An 18,459-nucleotide genomic window follows, 5' to 3' on the forward strand; every position below is an offset into this window, starting at 1 on the left:
ACTAAGCAGGTATCTACAAGGATGTGTTCTCCTGCCTCAGGGGCAGCGTGCCAGACACAGCCCCCCTGTTGGGAATGCTGAGTCATGTACCTGAACTGTCCTGAGTGCTAGCCTGCCTGAGCCCCATACATCCTCTGCAGATGACAACAGGATTTCGTTTTACCATATCCTTGCTCCCCTCCCCCCCCACATTCTCATGGAAAACTTAATTTTCAAGTTCAGGATTGAAAACCTACAGAGGGGTAAATACTGTGCTTTCCTCTCGTATCCCTGGCTTCCTACTACTTAGGCCCTTTACCAGACAAAGAGAGTCCCCCAGGTTCTCCCAGACTGTTGTGTGGATACATTCGTGAGCTTGGCTCCCCTCCCACAGCCTGTATCTCATACAAACAGGGCACTGCCAGCTTGGCTCCCCTCCCACAGCCTGTATCATCTCATACAAACAGGGCACTGCCAGCTTGCTCCTGGATGTGCCCAGCTGCAGATCTGGGACTGTGAGCCTCAGTACATCACTTTCCCAGGGCTCCCATGTTAGTTCAGTCTCTCCTGCCTCTTCCTTCTCGTAACATGTGAGTCCCTTGATACACAGCCCTCTATCAGGCCCTCACTGTGTGAAAGACAGCTTGCCAGGACTAGGCTCTAGCTCTGGGGTAAGCACTTCCCCAGCAGCAGGGACATTGGTGTCTGAGAGCTGTCCACAGGGAGAGCAGAGGTGTGAGCAGAGACCATTCATGAGCCATTTATGGGGTTGAGGAGGACCTATACCAAGCAAGTACAGGGAGCCTTCTCCCACCTCCTACAGGTCCTGGTGAAGAGTAACAACCTGACGGACCGCATCGTGGTCATCCCTGGCAAGGTAGAGGAGGTCTCATTGCCTGAGCAAGTGGACATTATCATCTCAGAGCCTATGGGCTACATGCTCTTCAATGAACGCATGCTCGAGAGCTACCTCCATGCCAAAAAGTACCTGAAGCCCAGTGGTGAGTGTCCCATGCTCAGGAGCACTGAGCACTGAGCCTTTCAACCACAGTAGTCGGCCCTTGGGCAAGCCCACTGCTACCAGCAGCCTGTAGGTGGTTACTTGTCCTCTTGTCCGTCAGTGATCTACATACAGGGAGTGGGGGGTTTCTTTCCTCCTACCCTAACTGAACCTGCTGGCTATGGCTTCTGGATCCTCAGACCCCAAACAAGAGTTCCACTCACCCCACCTGGTATTGACAAGCCCCCAGTAGACCCACAAAGCCGCCCCTAATAGGACAGAGATGGGAGTCCAGGGATGGCCTGAACTCAGGTCTCCTAAGGGTTGTTAATCCCCAAACTGGAAACCTTGCCCAGGGCTATGTGGCCAGCCTACTCCCCTAAGAGCTAAGAAGTGGGCAAGTGGGAATGAATACATGTGTGCTGTTCACATGAAGGTGTATGCACAGGTTTATGGATGTGTGTTCTTGGGTGAAAGTGTGGATGGTGAGGGTCTCTGGGTGGTGTAGATATGTGTGCATATCTGAGGGTGTGGGGTGTGTGATGTTTTGTAGGTGTTTAAGGATGTGTGTGTTTACATGTTAAAGTATGGGTGTGGTAAATGAGGGAGTGAAGGTGTGAGATCTGAGGATAAATAGGCAGGTAGGTGTACACTGAAGGTATGGTGTGTGTGAAGGCATATGGGTGGGTGTACACCTCTGTGTAGGTGTATGTACATGTATAAGGGCCTGTGGATATATTTCATTTCCTGTCCAAGTTCCTGGCTGACTGTCCATACCATACCTCTGGTTGAGAGTTCCTGCACCAAGTAGCATGTTCACACCTGCCAGTTTGTACTGGGATCTGTACTCTGCTCTGAGCACAGTAGTGCAGTCCATTTCTCTGATGAGTTCGGGGATGTCTATATCTGAATAGTTCTTTAAAGGCATAGGTGTATATGCATTTATGGGAGCTCAGGGACCCTGGTCTAGAAGTAGCCTCAAGTAGAGATTAGCAACCAGGCAGGTGCTGCTGACAGCCTTGGTGAATGTTGATTCCATGACTCCTCTGCCTAGGAGCCAACATTGGCTCAGTTCCTGTAGGCAGGGTATGGCCACAGTTCTCCATGTGTGTAAGAGTGGGACTCTAGGCTGTCCAGCAGCTGCCCTGGGTCCTCCTTCCCTCCCCTCTAGCCCTGTTACTGGCTAAGCCTGTGGGCTGGAAGCAGCTGGCCCTTTTGTGAGGCCAGGCAGGGGTTAGGCTAAAGACTCCTGTGAGGTGGTTTTCAACCACTCAGAAGCCCCTTTGAGGATTAAAGGAGCCAGAAATGGGTTCCTTACATGATTGCCTCTCTCACCCCATGGCCACAGTTGAGCGCTCTAACCTAGTGTGGGTTGTGAGAGAGGCCCTGGATTCATCCTGTGCAGCCTTACCTTCCTCATATCTGCTTCTCCCTGCTACCAGCCTAGCCCCACACTGCTTATTCACGAGTCTCAGAGGGCTCTACTTATGTTTCAGTCGCATGCCAAGCCTGGTATTTGGGCAGTCGTTACTGAGTGATGTAGCTTAACCCCAAACACTCTGTCTGGAGCGGTCCAGGCACACTTGACACCAAGAGGCTCTAGTACACCCTTTCTTGCTTCCCAGTGCTGATGTTAGGACATAGGGACAGGCCATTTACTTCTTGGGATGGGTAGGGCCAGTGAGATGAGAGCAAGTGTGCTGATGAGCATAGAAGCTGGTAGGAGACACACGACCCTAGTCAACTGATCCAAGGGCCTTGGCTCTACATAGAGAGATTTTTTTTTTTACTGGAGCTGAGGACCGAACCCAGGGCCTTGCGCTTGCTAGGCAAGCGCTCTACCACTGAGCTAAATCCCCAACCCCGAGATTTTTCTTTTTAATGATTTATTTATTATGTACACAGTGTTCCACCTGCATATGTGCCTGCAGGCCAGAAGAGGGCACCAGATCTTATTATAGATGGTCATGAGCCACCATGTGGTTGCTGAGAACTGAACTCAGGACCTCTGGAGGAGCAGCCAGTGCTCTTAACCTCTGAGCCATCTCTCCAGCCCTACATAGGGAGATTTTGAACTGATTTGTGGATCATTGTTGAAAAATCAAATCACCAAAGAAAAAAGCCTCTGAGGTGGTGCCATATGCCTTTAATCCCAGCACTTGGGAGGCAGAGGCAGGCAGATCTCTGCAAGTTTAAGGCCAGCCTGGTCTACAGAGTGAGTTCCAGGACAGCCAGGGCTACCCAGAGAAACTTTTGTCTCAAAAAACAAAAAAATAAAAAAAGAAAGAAAGAAAAAGGCCGCTGTTCTCAGGATTAATCTGGATATGGTAGCACACTCTTAAGATCCCAGCATCTGGGAGCGTGATGCAGCAAGACCTCATCTCAGAAAGACAAACAAGCTAGGGTGATAGTGTACACCTGTAATTCCAACACTTGGGTGGAGGCTTAGCCAGGAGTTGAAGGCCTGCCTGGGTTAAATGTGAGCTTATTCTCCTTTCTTCCCACCCCACCCCTCCCACCCCACCCTGAAAAAAACTAAAGCAAAAAAAAAAAAAAAAGATTTATGTCTGAGAGTTAAACTCAGGGTCACCAAGTTCCATCTCCAGCACCATAGAACGAAGCAGTAAGCCACTTCAGTTTTGATTCTAGCTATGGTACAGTTCACACATTTCTAGAGGCCATGGACCAAAGGTGCTGCATGCTGTGGGATGGATGGATGGGGGATGGATGGATGGATGGATGATTGACAGATGGAAGGAAGGTAGGTAGGTAGTTAGGTCGGTCGGTTGGTCCATGATTGGGGATCTCAGGGTACTCTGGAAGCTCTACCCAGCCTTGCAGGATGTGCTGCCCTGACAATAGCACTCCTCCCTGCCCCCTCCCCCACTCCCAGGAAACATGTTCCCCACCATTGGTGACGTCCACCTCGCACCCTTCACCGATGAACAGCTCTACATGGAGCAGTTCACCAAAGCCAACTTCTGGTGAGTGCACCCTGGGTGTTCCAGCCAGGCCATGGGGCCTGCCTGCTTGGGGATGGACCCAGTCCTCAGGTGGGCCCTTGCCTCTCCTGTTTTCTCTTCCCCTCAGTAGGATCTGAAGGACATGGGCTAGATGAGAGCCAGCTGGGAAAGAAAGAAGCAGGTGACTCCACCTGCCTCTCTTGCTACTGGTGACCTCAGGGTGGGGTTGGGGATTTCCACAGGTACCAGCCATCCTTCCATGGAGTGGACCTATCGGCCCTCCGAGGCGCCGCTGTGGATGAGTACTTCCGGCAACCTGTGGTGGTGAGTAGTGTATACAGGGCACTGCTGGACTGATGAGGTTAGGGCTTCACCAAGGCCTCACCCGAGCTCTGGAATCTAGAAACCCTGCTTCTCTCACCCCTCACTCCCTCTGCAGAGCACACGCACCAACTAGCAGGATGGCTTTGTAGAAACTTGATTGAATAATACATAAAGCCATGGTTCGGTAACCAAGAACTAAATAGGTGGGCTGGAGAGCTGGCTCAGCAGTTAGGAGCACTACCTGTTCTTCCAAAGGACTGGGGTTCAATTCCCAGCCCCCACATGGCAGCTCACAACTGTAACTCCAGTTCCAGGGACCCTGACACACTCACACACATGAGTATATACAGGCAAAATACCAGTGCATATTAAATAAATAAATCTTAAAAAAAAAAAAAAAAAAGAATCTCAATAGGCATTATGGTTCATGCCTGTAACCCCTGCATGAATGGCAATCAGGAGATCCAAGCTAGCCTGGGATCTTTCTCGTAAAAACATGGTAAAAGGTAAAAGTAACAGGAATGGAGAGATGACTCAGCAGTTACAAGTTCTTCCAGAAGATCTGAGTTTGGTTCCCAGCACCATATTAGATGGCTCACAATGGCCTGTAACTTCAGGGCCAGGGGCCTCTGAGGGCACCTGCACTCAAGTGACATACACAGAAAGAGAGGCAGAGAGAGACAGAGAGGACAAACGCAATTAAGGAAAGAAAAATTGGAGAGATGTCTCAGTGGTTAAGGGTACTGGCTACTCTTCTAGAAGACACCAGAGGACCTGGGTTCAATTCCCAGCATCCACATGGCAGTTCGCAGCCATCCATAATGGGGCATCAGACACTGTGTTGTATAAACTTAGATCCAGATAAAAGATCCACACACAAGCTGGGCGGTGGTGGCACATACCTTTAAGCAGGTGGATTTCTGGGAGTTCAAGGCCAGCCCAGTCTACAGAGTGAATTCCAGGACAGCGAAAGCTACACAGAGAAACTATCCAAAAAATCCAAAAAAAATCCAAAAAAGAAAAGAAAAGTGGGGGGGGGGGTCCTTAACTCTCAAATGTGTGCTTACAGATGCATATTTATTAAGCTTTTCCTCAAAGTATAGCATAATTGGTATATTACTGTATCTCCATTTCTCTATCATCAAAGAACATGCACTGAATATTTTCAGACCTTGGACAGTTGAGACATGCTCAAAGTCTAGTGTGCAGTGCTCAGCTAATGCTTTGTGTATGCTTAGAAGAAATGAATGTTAGCAGGGTATGGTGGTGTAGACTTTAATCCCAGCATTTAGAAGGCAGAGGCAGGAGGATCTCTTGAGTTCAAGGTTAGCCTGGTCTACACAGTGAATTCCAGGGCAGCCAGGACTACACAGTGAGATTCTGTCTCGAAAAACAAGAAAAAGATGTCAGTCGTTGCTTAGTAGTACAGCCTCATATCCATGTCAGGTAGATAATCATCTTGGTAAAGTCTAATTACCTTCTTTATGACAGGGTGTCACTATGAAGAACTCAAATTGCCTTGAAATCACAAAGGTCCTTTCAAGCGCTGGGATTAAATCATGTACTGGGCCTGACCCCCACCACCACCACCACCACCACCACCACCTCGTTGTTTTTTTTTTTTCTCATTGTTTTGATTGGGATATTTTTCCCAATTTTTTCTATTTTGGCCTTATAGTTTGTTTTTTTTAAAGATTTATTTATTCTGTATACAGTATTCTGCCTGCATGTATTCCTGCAGGCCCAAAGAGGGAACCAGATCTCATTACAGATGGTTTTGAGCCACCATGTGGTTGCTGGGAATTGAACTCAGGACCTTTGAAAGAACAGACAGTGCTCTTAACCTCTGAGCCATCTCTCCAGCCCCTGCCTTATAGTTTTTGTTCTATATATTTTGAAAGTGTGTTATTAAGTGCATATAGGTCTAGAATTATTATAACATCCTGTTGGATTAGTCCTTTTGTCATTATGAAACCATTATATTACCATTTGCTTTAAACTTTTAGTCTGTTTTTACCCAATAATAGTGCAAGGACATTTTCTTGAGTTGTGTCTTTTTTTTCCCTTTGGTTTTTCGAGACAGGGTTTCTCTGTGTAGCTTTGGCGCCTTTCCTGGAACTCACTCTGTAGACCAGGATGGCCTCTAACTCAGATCCACGTGCTTCTTTCACTAGTCTGGGAGACTCTTGGACAGTGTGTCGTCTCTCTTAGTGAGATTTCTGTCTCCGTCTCTTTCTCTTCTGGAATCTAGTTGTATGTACAGTAGTCAGTCACTTCAGCAAGATGATTCTTTGTCCTTTAGAGACTATCACACTTCACAGTGCACACTGGCCTTATAGGTGTGTGTCACCACATCTGGCAGATGAATCTGAAACTTCACGTGCTCAGTCTTCCAGTTCACTTCCCTTCTCTTCAGTGTCTTACTTGCTCTTTAGCTTTCTCTTCTGTTTCCTTAGATAGGAGTCTCACTAACTTACGTTGACCTGGAACTCACTGTGTAGCCCAGGCTGGTTTAAACTTCCAGTCTTATCACCTCAGCCTCCCAAGTGCTGAATGTATGGGCATGTGCCACTGAGGCTGAACTCACCTTTTTTTGTTTTTTGTTAGTTTGACATAGGGTCTCACTGTGTAGCCCTGGTTGGCCTCAAACTCCTGTCTCTGCCTTCTTAGTGCGGGGATTAAAGGTGTGGCCCACCACACTCTGAATTCATCTTTTAAATTTTTGTGTGTTGCTTGGCAACATATATGTTGATTCTCTCCACTTTTACATGGGCTCCAGGGATTGAACTCAGATAGCCAGGCCTGCACAGCAAGTGACTTCACCTGCTGAACCAGCTGGGTAATCCTTTTTTGTTTTTTGAAACAGAGTCTCACTATGTGGCCCTGTTGGCTTAGAACTCACTATATAAAGACCAGGCTGGCTTCAAACTCGGAAATCCACATGCCTCTGCCCCCAGAGTGCTGGGATTAAAGGCATGAGCCACCAGGCCAGGCTCCTGTTTTTGTTTTCTACTTGAGATCTCCGTATGTTGCTTAGCATAGGCCCAAGTGAGAAGGTACCACCACTTGCTGAGTAGGTGGGAATATAGGGGTTGCGGTCATATTGTCATCCTAAGGTTGCTAAGGCTTAGCTCAGTATGGAGTGCTTGTCTCATGTGCATGAGGCACATGGTTCAAACCCCACCCCCCATAGGGTTTCTCTGTGTAGACCAGGCTAGCCTGAAACTCAGAGATTTGCCTGCCTCTGTGTCCGCAGTGCTGGGGTTAAACGTGTGCACTATCACCCAGCTCCAGGCTTCAATCTCTTTAACAGCAAAAATGAGAAAGAAAAAAAGCACAGCCAAGTTCTTGCTGCACCCATTGGAGTCCCCACTACTCAGGAGACTGAGGCAGAATGATCAGGAATATGAAGTCAGCATGGGAGGATGGCTCAGTTGGTAAATTGCTTGTTGCTATGCAAACCTGAGGACTGAGTTCATGAGTTCATCCCAGAACCTTCTTATGTGTATGAGTGTTCTGCCTGCATGAATGTCTGTGTACCACTGTGTACTTCCTGTTAGAGCCCAGGAAGATCAAAAGAGCGCATCAGTTCCCCCTGGAACTGGAGTTACAGAGACTGTGAACTGCCATGTGGGTGCTGGGAAATCGGCCTGGGTCTTCTGGAAGAGAGTAGCCAGTGCTTTTTTTTTTTTCTTTCTTTCCAGTACTCTGGAAGAGAGTAACCACTGAGCCATCTCTCCAGCACATCAGCCCTTTCATTCTTTGTGTACTCTGATGTCTATGGTGGACCAATCATGGTTTAATTAAACAATGACACCACCACCACCACCACCCAAAATAAAAGGACATGGTGGCACATGTGGTGGATAACCTTGGGTGTATTCACCTTTGAAACAAGGTCTTTCATTGGCCTGGGTACACCCAGGACTTTTATGTTATTCATGTGCTATTTCACTCAGTTACACTATGAACTCTGAATTAATTTATTTGTTTGTTTAAGAATATTATATAGGCTGGGTGGCAGATGATTTTAATCCAAGTGGATCTCTGAGTTCCAGCCAAACCTGGTCTTTATAGGAGACCCTGTCTCAGGAAAATTAAAAACAAAAAAAAGTGTGGTGGCATAGGCCTGTGATCCCAGCACTCAGGAGGCAGAGGCAGATGGATCTCTGTGAGTTTGAGGCCAGCCTGGTCTACAAAGCAAGTTCCAGGATGGCCAGAGCTGTTACACAGAGAAACCTTGTCTTTAAAAAAAAAAAAAAAAATTAAAACAATGAGCCACTAACTGTATTACTTGTCCCTGTATATGTGTGTCTATAGGTTAAACTTAAGTGCTAGGGCTGTGGGGTTTGGGCTTTTTTTTTTTTTTTTTTGAGACAAGGTTTCTCTATGTAGCTCTGGCTATCCTGGAACTCACTCACTCTGTAGACCAGGCTGGCCTCAATCAGAGATCTGCTTGCCTCTGCCTCCCAAATGCTGGGATTAAAGGTGTGTGCCACCATCACCCAGCTTTGATTTTGAGACGGGGTCTCACTGTGCAGCTCTGACTGGCTTGGAACTCACTTATGTAGACCAGGCTGGCTTTGAACTTAATATAACATTTTGAGGGGTATAGTCTAATTGCTGTCTCTGGTGTCATGCCTAGCAAGTCTGAGAAAGGCAAGCTGGATTTAGCCAGAAAGCAGAGGTTAGTGCCATGGTCAGGCCTGGAGGACAAGGGGAGGCATTGAGGCTTTCCCCTTCTTCCATGGCATTGCAGCACAAGCTGGGTCACACCTGTCATCTTGCAGGACACATTTGATATCCGGATCCTGATGGCCAAATCTGTCAAGTACACAGTGAACTTCTTAGAAGCCAAAGAAGGCGATTTGCACAGGTACCCTTCATCCCCTGGGCACCCATGGCCACCGCTACCCGCCCCTACCAGCCGCCATGCTCCACCCCTGCACTCCTCACAGTCACGTACTCACCACCCCCTAGGCACTCACGGCCAGCTGCTCTTCCCCCAGCTACCTACCCCTCCTACTCTCCTCAGTTAGGTTGGGCTTCTGCAGCAAGCCCATGCCCTTTGCCTTGCAGGATAGAAATCCCATTCAAATTCCACATGCTGCATTCAGGGCTGGTCCATGGCTTGGCGTTCTGGTTCGATGTTGCTTTTATTGGCTCCATGTAAGTATGGCACTGCAGGGCTCTTTGCAGCTATGGCCCGCAGGCCTGGCTGTGTCCTAACTCCTCAGGTGGTTTTTCCTATCAGAACCCAGGGAGAACCATGGGGGAGGGGCGTGCTTGTCATTTCCTCAGCAGCTACCCCGAGTGCCTGTCCCTTATGTGTGTTTGTCTCAGTGCATGGGTGTCAGGGTGAGTAGGGACCCCATGGCCACAGATTGGTTGTGCACATGCTTGCCTGTGCCTGCCTGGAGTCCAGCCAGTCTCAGCCCTGAGACCCCAGGGGAGCACTCAGGGAAGGCCCGTGGGGTGATACCAAAGTGTGTGGGTAGTGGCACAAGTGGTGCTGCCACCCAGTGAAGTACACCCATCTCTTCTCGACAGAATGACCGTGTGGCTATCCACAGCCCCAACAGAGCCCCTGACCCACTGGTACCAGGTCCGGTGCCTCTTCCAGTCACCGTTGTTTGCCAAGGCCGGGGACACGCTCTCAGGGACATGTCTGCTTATTGCCAACAAAAGGTGCACCCTGCCACCCATCCAGGGCTGGATAGGGCAGTGGCACAGGGGTCCACCAGCCCAGCTGCCTCACAGCCACCTTCTCTATCCCCAGACAGAGCTATGACATCAGTATTGTGGCCCAGGTAGACCAGACGGGCTCCAAATCCAGTAACCTGCTGGACCTGAAGAACCCCTTTTTCAGGTAGCAGGGTTCTAGTGGGGGAGGGGAGGGAACCAGGAGCCCCACAGCTCTACCTACAGTGAGTCTCTGCCACAGGTACACGGGCACGACCCCATCTCCCCCACCTGGCTCACACTACACATCTCCCTCCGAGAATATGTGGAACACGGGAAGCACCTACAATCTCAGCAGCGGGGTAGCTGTGGCCGGTGAGTCTGAATGCTATTTCCAGACAGCTGGAGGCCCGTGGTGGCAGCCGAGACCCCACATCCCCAGAGCTTGCCTTGCTCTGCCCCTGACACTCCACTTTCTGGTCAGGAATGCCTACTGCCTATGACCTGAGCAGTGTTATTGCCGGCGGCGGCGGCTCTAGTGTGGGTCACAACAACCTGATCCCCTTAGGTGAGTGTCTCCTAAGATCTATGGCATGGCAGGGGAGGACTGGGATGTGCCAGTGGCCGGTTCAATAGCCAGTGCTTGGTCCTCTGCCACCACTGTTGCTGTCGTGGTCACCTCTTCCTCTTCCTGGGGACTCTAGCCCTGTGTGCCTCTCCGCCTTGGTCTGCCACCACTCCATCTGCCCTTCCCACACCAACCATAAGAGTGGAGTGGGCAGGCTGGGGGCGGTGACGTCTCCCTTCCTCCTTCTTTCCTCCCTGTCGCTGCGCAGCCAACACAGGGATTGTCAATCACACCCACTCCCGGATGGGCTCCATAATGAGCACGGGCATTGTCCAAGGTAACAGGGTAGCGGGGCCGTGGGCGGGGGGCCTCCCGCCTGGCCTGCGCACACGCTCAAGCTACCAGTGGGGGCCAGGCAGGCTTAGGGGTCATGCTGGCTCCTCAGTGCCCATGACCTGCCCCACAGGCTCCTCAGGTGCCCAAGGAGGCAGCGGTGGCTCCAGTGCCCACTATGCAGTCAACAACCAGTTCACCATGGGTGGCCCCGCCATCTCCATGGCCTCACCCATGTCCATCCCAACCAACACCATGCACTACGGGAGCTAGGTGCCTCCAGCCGCAACACCACTGCGCACTGACAGCACCAGGAAACCAAATGAAGTCCACACCCAGTGCAGCTGGTGGCTGTCCCCCTTGTTCTGGAGAAGCGTGAACACCCGGTCACAGCCCTCTTTGCTATGGGAACTTGGACACTTTTGTACACGATGTCGTCGTCGTCGCTGCCCTCAAGTACCCCCAGCCCACCCTTTGGCCCCGAGCGCGTGTTGCTGCCATATTTTACATGAGATCCTGTCGGGGCAGCCCTCATCCAGTTCTGCCCTCTCCACTGACCTGGTTTGACATCTGGAAGAGGCAAGCCCCCTCCCACCCCACCTCACACACACAGCTGCGCCTGACCAGGCAGGAGGAGGTCAGCAGCTGCTACCACAAGACCTGGCAGCACCCATCTCCCAACCCGTCCTTGCGCCTGCCCCTCACCTGGGGTGAGCACAGCCAGCTGGACCTCACGTTCAACTACCAGGCCACATGGTCACCATGGGCGTGACATGCTGCTTTTTTTAATTTTATTTTTTTACGAAAAGAACCAGTGTCAACCCACAGACCCTCTGAGAAACCCGGCTGGCCGGGCCCAGCCAGCAGCCCCTGTCCCTAGGCCCAGAGGCTCTAGGTGAGGGGTGGCCCTGTCGAGCCTTCAGGGCGGGCGTAACCCCCTCTCACCAAAGGGTTCACCTCACACTTGAATGTACAAAACACCCAGCTGTCCAAAGGCCTCTAGCCCCTGCTTCCTGCTACTGTCCTGTCCTGAGCCCTGAAGGTTCCCCTCCACCAGAAGCTGAAACAGGCAGCCCAGAGGGAAAGTCACCCAAGACCACTGGGGCAGACAAAAACCTCAAGGATCTGTCACGGAAGGAAGGAGGGCATCCTCTCCCTGATAGCTAACATAGGCCTGTGTGCTGCACTCCACATCCATGCTCCACTTCTTCCTCTCAAGACAGCATCCCTGGAAAGGGGCCTACTAGGGACCTCTCCCTCCAGACAGAAAAAGAAGAAAAGCAAACAAGTAAGGAAGGGCAGTTTCTCCCCTGCTCCCTTGCCCTAGAGTCCCCACCTCAGTGGCCAGAGCCCAGGCTGGGCCCATGCCCACCACAGGTACTCCTGGCAACGGCTGGACCTGCCCTGTGCCACCCCCTGACCTGTCAGGGAAACAGAGGGCCCACAGGCAGTCTGGGAAACCGGGCGCTTCTGTCCATCAGTAATACTCCCTGCTCGGCTGCCCCTCCCCACCTTTATATAAATTCTCTGGATCACCTTTGCATAGAAAATAAAAGTGTTTGCTTTGTAAGAAAAGCCTGCAAAGTAGCAGGGTTGTCTCCAGGGTCCAAGAATCCTCCAATCTTCACAGGGAGGGCAGGACAGGTAATAGCCCCTTGAGTTTGGCCTGGAAAAGAGAGACTCCTAGGAGTGACCCCAGGGAAAGAAGGTGAACCCTTATCCACAACAGAAACTGTCCCTCACCTGCAGACCTGGCCTTCCTAGAAGGTTGTCATGGACCGGGCTGAGGTGGGCAGCAGGACACTGGAAGACAGAGGTGTGGCTTGGGGTGCTGGTATCACATGTTCCAGAGGCAGTGGCTGGAAGAAGTACAGCTGCAGCAAGAGTTGAGGGTGAATGTGCAGTTGGGTGGCAGCAAGCCGCACCCCACAGCCCTGCTGAGGACCACATGGACCCTACCTTACAACCTAGAGCCAAGAGGGCGTGAAGCAATACTACCACAGACAGCAGTGCCACAGCCACCAGCCTCGTATCCTCGCGGACAACAGGCCACAGGGTGAACACCAGCCCGGCAGCTGACAAGGCCAGGGCCAATGCTCCAAAGAGCCACTGCAGCCACTCCACTGGGATAAGCCACAGGACCTAGTGTGACAAGTGTAGCTGGTGACCATACAGGGTGGGCCATGCAGCTCCCACCAGTCCCCAGCGCCAAGCCACACTCACCACGGTGGGGATGAAGACAAAGAGTGAGTAGCCATAGACACAAACAGTCTCCAGGAAGGTGTACAGCCCCATGTGCTCCCTCGTGCCCTGGCGCCACCGGAGGAAGCCCCACAGTGCCAGCGGCACTAGCCACGCGTAGCAGTAGATGGTGATGCCCGCTACTGTCACTAGGAATGCAATGTGGGCAGTCACTGCATGCCCTGGTGCCCTAGCAGCCAGGAGCTGAGCCCACCCACCTGCTTACCCTTGTGGAACTGGGGGCTATAGTGGATGGAGGGGTCCCGCCTCTGTGCAAGCACCAAAGTGAGATTGCCAGTAACCGCCAGGACAAAGGCCAAAGTAGCACAGATCCAGAAGGGACCTGCAAAGGAGGACATTGGGTCCCAGGTCTATCACTTCCAGGAAAGGTGGCTATGTCCTGTTCAAGTGTGGTAAGACCCCAGACCCCATTTGACTCTCCAGATCACTGGTGACAGGAGCTGCCTCTGGGCTCATCCTATCTTTCTGGACATACCTTCCAAAGTGCCTCAAGCACTTGGCTCTTTTCTCTTCTCTGACAACATTCGTTGTAGGTAGAATAGGATGGGTACTATTCCCCTATAGGCAGGATCTTGTCCAAACCTGAAGCTTCATGAATGCCACTTTCAGCTGTCCACTCCCAAATTGCTCCAGGGCACTGAACTGCACACTTAGGTATGAACTTCACGTGGGTGTCCTGAGCCCCTAGACCCTTGATCGTCTCCTCATACCTGCCCAGCTTTTCCTGTGTACCAATGGCAACTTGCTCTTGGTAGACTGGGTAGAAAGCCACCCTGGCCTTTCCTAATCCTCTTGGCTGTGGGGATACTCTAGAACCAACCACCCTGCACTTAGCCTCCACTGTAATGTCTGTCCCCTTAACAGTGCCAGAGGAGAGCCTAAAAATACTTCACAAAGATCCCTTCTCACCACCATGTGGGACCAATATACTCACCCTCTACTCATGACCTCCCAGCTGTTCCTTACACTCCAGTGACCTACGCAACTCAGTTGTGTTTCTACCATGGAGCCCAGAAACTTTCTGGGTCCTCTGCTAAGCCTCTCCCCACCAATGTCAACAAAACTTACTTGCGTTCCTGACTTCCTTAAACCAATGATACCACTCATCCTCTAAGTTAGCCCTAAGTTAGAAGGTAGTAACCTTCTTCATCCTGTCTTGGGGTCTCCCTTAACTAAACACACATTTTACTCTTACTGACTGCCCTGCTCAGGGCCTGGCACAGTTCCATGTCTGTTGAGTGAATACTCCATTGAGTCAAACAGAAGCCTTATTTACCATATAGGTCAGGCCGATTTCTAAGATGGTACCGCACAAAGTTGTGGCCAGGGTGAGGCAGCAGCGAGCCTTTGATCCGGTCCAAGACCTGGAGAGCAAAGCCAGGGTCCAGAATGAGAATCCTAGCATTCTGAGAGGCATGACCCCTCTAGACTTCTAACTGCCTTACCTACATCCTAACTGAACAAGCTCAGCTGTCCGCTCCAGGCTGCTCATGGGGTGTCTCTGTGGCTTGTGGTCTTGGCCCCTAGCTCCTGCAGAACATGTCACCACTCTGAATGTGGGCTTTCAGTCCTGCCACCTTCCTCTCAACTTCTCTTTTTATTTTATTTTTATTTTCTGTGCATTGGTGTTTTGCCATGGGTGTCAGATCCCCTGGAAATGGAGTTAGACAGTTGTGAGCTGCCATGTGGGTGCTGGGAATTGAACCTGAGTCTTCTGGAAGAGCAGCCAGTGCTCTTAACTGCTGAGCCATCTCTTCAGTCCCTCTCTCAACTTCTTGCAGCCTCTCCTCCCAGCCACAGTAAGGACAGTCCCTAAGTTCTAGATGTTCTCCCTCCATCTCCAGGCTGGGCCCTCTCAGTAGATCTGATTTATCAGAGGCTGGCCTGTGTTCCACATTCCTATCTGCTCAGTCTACTTATTCCTCTCCTGTTCTAAAGTCTTCATGACTTCCCATCACCTCGGGCCAAAACCCAAACTTCAGCTCATTAGTGGGGCCTGCATTCAGGGCTAGTGGTGCCAATCGTGGCCCTAGCTACACAGGAGGCTTGAGACAAGAGGAGGACTCAAGGCCTGACTGGGAAAGATGCCAAGACACTGGCTTTGTAACCTAGTTTTGCTTTCCAGCCCTACCACAACACACATTCTATCCAAATTCAGTGCCCCAAATATAGTGGCTGAACCCCAAGCAACTCCAAGCCCAAGTCTCAGGCCTTACCTGGGAGGTGTCCACATCAAAGAAGCCCTGGTAATAGTCAAACGTCCAGAATCTTGGCTGTGGCTTTTCTTCCCGTAGAAGCTACAAGATAAGACTTTCAGAACCTGCCTGCTTAGCCAGGATAAGGACAGAGGCAGGGCATGGGGGCCCGGAGACTCACCGATGTCTTGTCATCCTCTCCCTCCACCTCCTCGGCTCCATAACCAATACCTGGTCCCACAACCACAGCCACGTGTTCCCGTGAGGTCAGCGCATCACTTTGCCTTGTAGTGGCTGCATCTGGGCTCTCTGCCAGAAGATGTGTGGCTTCCTCAAACTCTACGAAGAGGCAATATGGGCAAAGGTGTTTGGAGTCTGAAAAGTCCTTTTGGCCCACTGCTCATCAACCTGGGCCGTGGGTGCCTCACTGCCCTCCCCTACGGACTGAGTTTCTTCAATTTTTGACCTAATTTAGGTCCTGGGCAGACTTGGAGGCTCTGGTGTGCCTGTTTTCATAGTGATTGCAGGGATTGAGTCCAGAATGAACCCCAGGCTCATCCTGGGGTCTGGGTCCCAGCTGCCTGTGGTTCTAGCCTAGGACAGTAGGAGCTCAGACCACTTCCGGGCCCCACTCACCATGGAAGGCCAGTTCGTCAGCCGCTGCCATGATTCTTTAGAGGCGTCACCGCATCGCGCTCTGTGAACAGAACTGCATCAGTCCCACAGCCCTCCTCAGACTGATGCTTCCGCCTCGAGTCCTGCCTGGAGCCTACCACACGGAGTGAGACCAGCTCCACGCCAGGGCCCTGCAGGTGCACCCCGCCCTCCTCACCTGAGTACCTAAGCTGGCGTGGACCGTGCTCCGTGCGCGTGCGCGCGGCCAGCCTACCCGTCAGCCCACCCTCCCCGCAACGGCAACATCCGGCGCTAGTCCGGCTCTTAGTGGGGTCCAGTGAGAAACTACGTCCGGTGTCTTGCGCTTGCGCAGGAGCCACTCTCCAGCCCTTTTCTTCCCGGCACTATGCACTTCCACTCGGCCAACGGACCGCCGGAAGAGGATGGCGACAGCGGCTCCAAAGAGATTCTGGTCCGGAGGGCGCAGTGAAGCAGGAGAAGCGGCGAGTGGTACCGCGACGGTGGCGGCAAGGCCAGGGGTGTGGGCACGACTGGGTGAGTAGTGGCAGAAGGCGGCAGGGTGGGTGGGTGGCCCGAGTGGCTGGATCACTGTCACCGCAGCGCTTCTTTCCCCTCAGGCACCTGGGCCCGCGCGCTGCTTCGGGATTATGCCGAGGCGTGCGGAGACGCGGCGACTGCAGCGCGTGCCCGGCCGGGCCGCGCGGCCGTGTACGTGGGGCTGCTGGGCGGCGCCGCGGCGTGCTGCGCCCTAGCGCCCAGCGAGGCGACCTTCGAGGAGGCCTTGCTCGACGCATCAGGGTCCCTCTTGCTGCTGGCGCCGGCGACCCGCAACCGCCACTCGGAAGCGTTCTTGCAGCGCCTGCTGTGGCTGAGGGGCCGCGGGCGGTTGCGCCACGTGAACCTGGGGCTCTGCTCGCTGGTGTACGAGGCGCCCTTCGATGCCCAGGCCAGTCTCTACCAGGCTCGCTGCCGCTACCTGCAGCCACGCTGGATCGACTTCCCCGGCCGCGTCCTCGACGTGGGGTTCGTGGGCCGTTGGTGGATCCTGGAGAACCGCATGCGTGATTGCGACATCAACGATGACGAGTTTCTCCACCTGCCTGCGCACCTCCGCGTCGTCGGCCGCCACCAGCTGCATTCTGAGGCCAACGAGAGGCTGTTCGAGGAGAAGTACAAGCCCGTCGTGCTCACCGATGACCAAGTGGACCAGGCGCTGTGGGAAGAGCAGGTGCTGCAGAAGGAGAAAAAGGACAGACTGGCGCTGAGCGAGGCCGATTCACTGGTGCAGTCCGAGGTTTCCAGATGAAACCCAGGGAGCCCCCGGTTTCCAGGCTCAGGCCAAAAACTGTTGGCCAGGTGCAGTGGATGAGAAATCCATTCAGTGTGGTTTTGTAGGAAGCCCTTCTCGCTCTGCTTCTCGCTCTGTCTGTCCCAATAGCTGAAGCTAATTGAAAGCCTTTCTGGTCTTGGAGATGGAGAAAAGCTGAAGAACTGGTCTTGACCATGGAGCATTTGACCGTGTTATGCTTTAACCATCAGAGCTACGAGTAAGGAGCCTGCACTGTGTATGTAGCCTGTTGTAGTTGGGGGTGTACTTCAGTGCAGTGGTAGAGCACTTGTCTAGCATGCATGGGTTCCTGGGTTCTATTCCCAGCACTGCAAAACTGAACACAAATGAACTTCTGGTCTTGGATTATTTATTTGGTTGGTTTTTGAGACTAGTACTCCCATATAGCCCAAACTGGCCCTGAATCCTTCTGCCTCAGCTCCAGTCCACCACGGTGTACATAGCCCATGTATAAGCCCTATTCACATGGCTGCAAAGACGTCTTGATTGCCAGTGACTCCCAAGATCCTAAGACCATTCACATATTAACATTTTTTGAGTGTTTTATGAACTTTTAAGGAAGATCTGGCTGTGTTGACTGGGTTAGTTTAGAATTCATGGATGAAAGTGGCCCTTCCAGGAGCTGGATAGTTCAGTATTTAAGAGTACTGATTGCTCTTCCCTTGATTCAAGAAACTTAATTCAATTCTCAGCATCTACATAGGGGCTCACAATCATCTATCTATAACTCCAATTCAAGGAATCTGACCTTTCTCTTCTGGATTCCTCAGGTACTAGGCAGGCACGTGATGCACAGACATGCATGCAGACAAAACACTCATGCACATAACGTTTAGAAAACGATCTCCTAAACAGCCTTCCAAGGTTGGGACTGTAATCATGTGCCAGTGCCCAACCTCATATTTTTCTATTTCAGTTGGAACTGAAATGTGCTTGTTTGGTTTTTCTTTGTTTGTTGGGGGTTTTGGTTTAGTTTGTTTTGATACAGGGTGTGGAACTGGCTATGAAGAACAGTCTGGTCTTCAACTTACAGATATCTGTCTGCCTCTGAAATTTAAATTTTTTTGGGGGGGGGGTTGGTTTGTTTCTGAGAAGTGATCTCACAGCCCAGCCCAGCCTCAATCACTATGTAGCAAAGGATAACTGAATGATCCTCTTGCTTGCACTTC

At 51.8% G+C, this 18,459-nt stretch overlaps 3 protein-coding genes across 8 annotated transcripts in view; 2 read left to right on the plus strand and 1 right to left on the minus strand.

The window, feature by feature from the left end:
* Carm1 (coactivator associated arginine methyltransferase 1) overlaps nucleotides 1-12,424 on the plus strand; it is a 48,805-nt gene extending 36,381 nt beyond the window's left edge. Inside the window, exons 6-16 of one of the 3 annotated variants that reach the window (XM_059267459.1) lie at nucleotides 803-980; nucleotides 3,873-3,963; nucleotides 4,185-4,266; nucleotides 9,057-9,142; nucleotides 9,346-9,435; nucleotides 9,817-9,954; nucleotides 10,046-10,135; nucleotides 10,211-10,323; nucleotides 10,433-10,516; nucleotides 10,785-10,853; nucleotides 10,983-12,424. In XM_059267459.1, the coding sequence (XP_059123442.1) occupies nucleotides 803-980; nucleotides 3,873-3,963; nucleotides 4,185-4,266; nucleotides 9,057-9,142; nucleotides 9,346-9,435; nucleotides 9,817-9,954; nucleotides 10,046-10,135; nucleotides 10,211-10,323; nucleotides 10,433-10,516; nucleotides 10,785-10,853; nucleotides 10,983-11,122 (1,161 nt within the window). In that variant the 3' untranslated portion in view covers nucleotides 11,123-12,424. Of the gene's footprint in view, nucleotides 1-802; nucleotides 981-3,872; nucleotides 3,964-4,184; nucleotides 4,267-9,056; nucleotides 9,143-9,345; nucleotides 9,436-9,816; nucleotides 9,955-10,045; nucleotides 10,136-10,210; nucleotides 10,324-10,432; nucleotides 10,517-10,784 lie in introns of all 3 variants that reach the window. The other 2 variants (XM_059267458.1, XM_059267460.1) reach the window with 2 other exon arrangements.
* Nucleotides 12,387-16,582, minus strand: Yipf2 (Yip1 domain family member 2). Of its 4 annotated transcripts, none has more exons than XM_059267462.1 (10): nucleotides 16,147-16,580; nucleotides 15,943-16,003; nucleotides 15,488-15,645; nucleotides 15,328-15,408; nucleotides 14,388-14,475; nucleotides 13,317-13,433; nucleotides 13,073-13,239; nucleotides 12,809-12,991; nucleotides 12,593-12,723; nucleotides 12,387-12,515 (listed from the first exon to the last, which is right to left on the minus strand). In XM_059267462.1, exons 2-9 carry the CDS (start codon nucleotides 15,971-15,973, stop codon nucleotides 12,610-12,612), a joined length of 939 nt encoding a protein of 312 aa, XP_059123445.1. In that variant the 5' UTR covers nucleotides 15,974-16,003; nucleotides 16,147-16,580; the 3' UTR covers nucleotides 12,387-12,515; nucleotides 12,593-12,609. The 4 variants fall into 4 exon arrangements, with proteins under 4 accessions (XP_059123445.1, XP_059123444.1, XP_059123447.1 ...); XM_059267461.1 differs by having other exon boundaries at nucleotides 16,139-16,580; XM_059267464.1 differs by having other exon boundaries at nucleotides 12,601-12,723; nucleotides 15,943-16,580.
* Nucleotides 15,316-17,775, plus strand: Timm29 (translocase of inner mitochondrial membrane 29). Its single transcript, XM_059267466.1, has 2 exons — nucleotides 15,316-16,476; nucleotides 16,560-17,775. Exons 1-2 carry the CDS (start codon nucleotides 16,365-16,367, stop codon nucleotides 17,246-17,248), a joined length of 801 nt encoding a protein of 266 aa, XP_059123449.1. The 5' UTR covers nucleotides 15,316-16,364; the 3' UTR covers nucleotides 17,249-17,775.
* Nucleotides 17,776-18,459: the final 684 nt, after the last annotated feature.

The sequence above is a fragment of the Peromyscus eremicus genome, chromosome 7, assembly GCF_949786415.1.
Source record: "Peromyscus eremicus chromosome 7, PerEre_H2_v1, whole genome shotgun sequence".
NCBI classification, from domain to species: Eukaryota; Metazoa; Chordata; class Mammalia; order Rodentia; family Cricetidae; genus Peromyscus; species Peromyscus eremicus.

Coding starts and splice junctions, on each gene's coding strand:
- Yipf2 (XM_059267462.1), bottom strand. CDS start 15,973: ATGGCAGCGGCTGACGAACTGGCCTTCCATG. Junction 15,409..15,487: donor GAGAGGATGACAAGACATCG/GTGAGTCTCCGG, acceptor CTTATCTTGTAG/CTTCTACGGGAAGAAAAGCC. Junction 14,476..15,327: donor TTGATGTGGACACCTCCCAG/GTAAGGCCTGAG, acceptor TTTGCTCTCCAG/GTCTTGGACCGGATCAAAGG.
- Timm29 (XM_059267466.1), top strand. CDS start 16,365: ATGGCGACAGCGGCTCCAAAGAGATTCTGGTCCGGAGGGCGCAGTGAA. Junction 16,477..16,559: donor AGGGGTGTGGGCACGACTGG/GTGAGTAGTGGC, acceptor CTTTCCCCTCAG/GCACCTGGGCCCGCGCGCTG.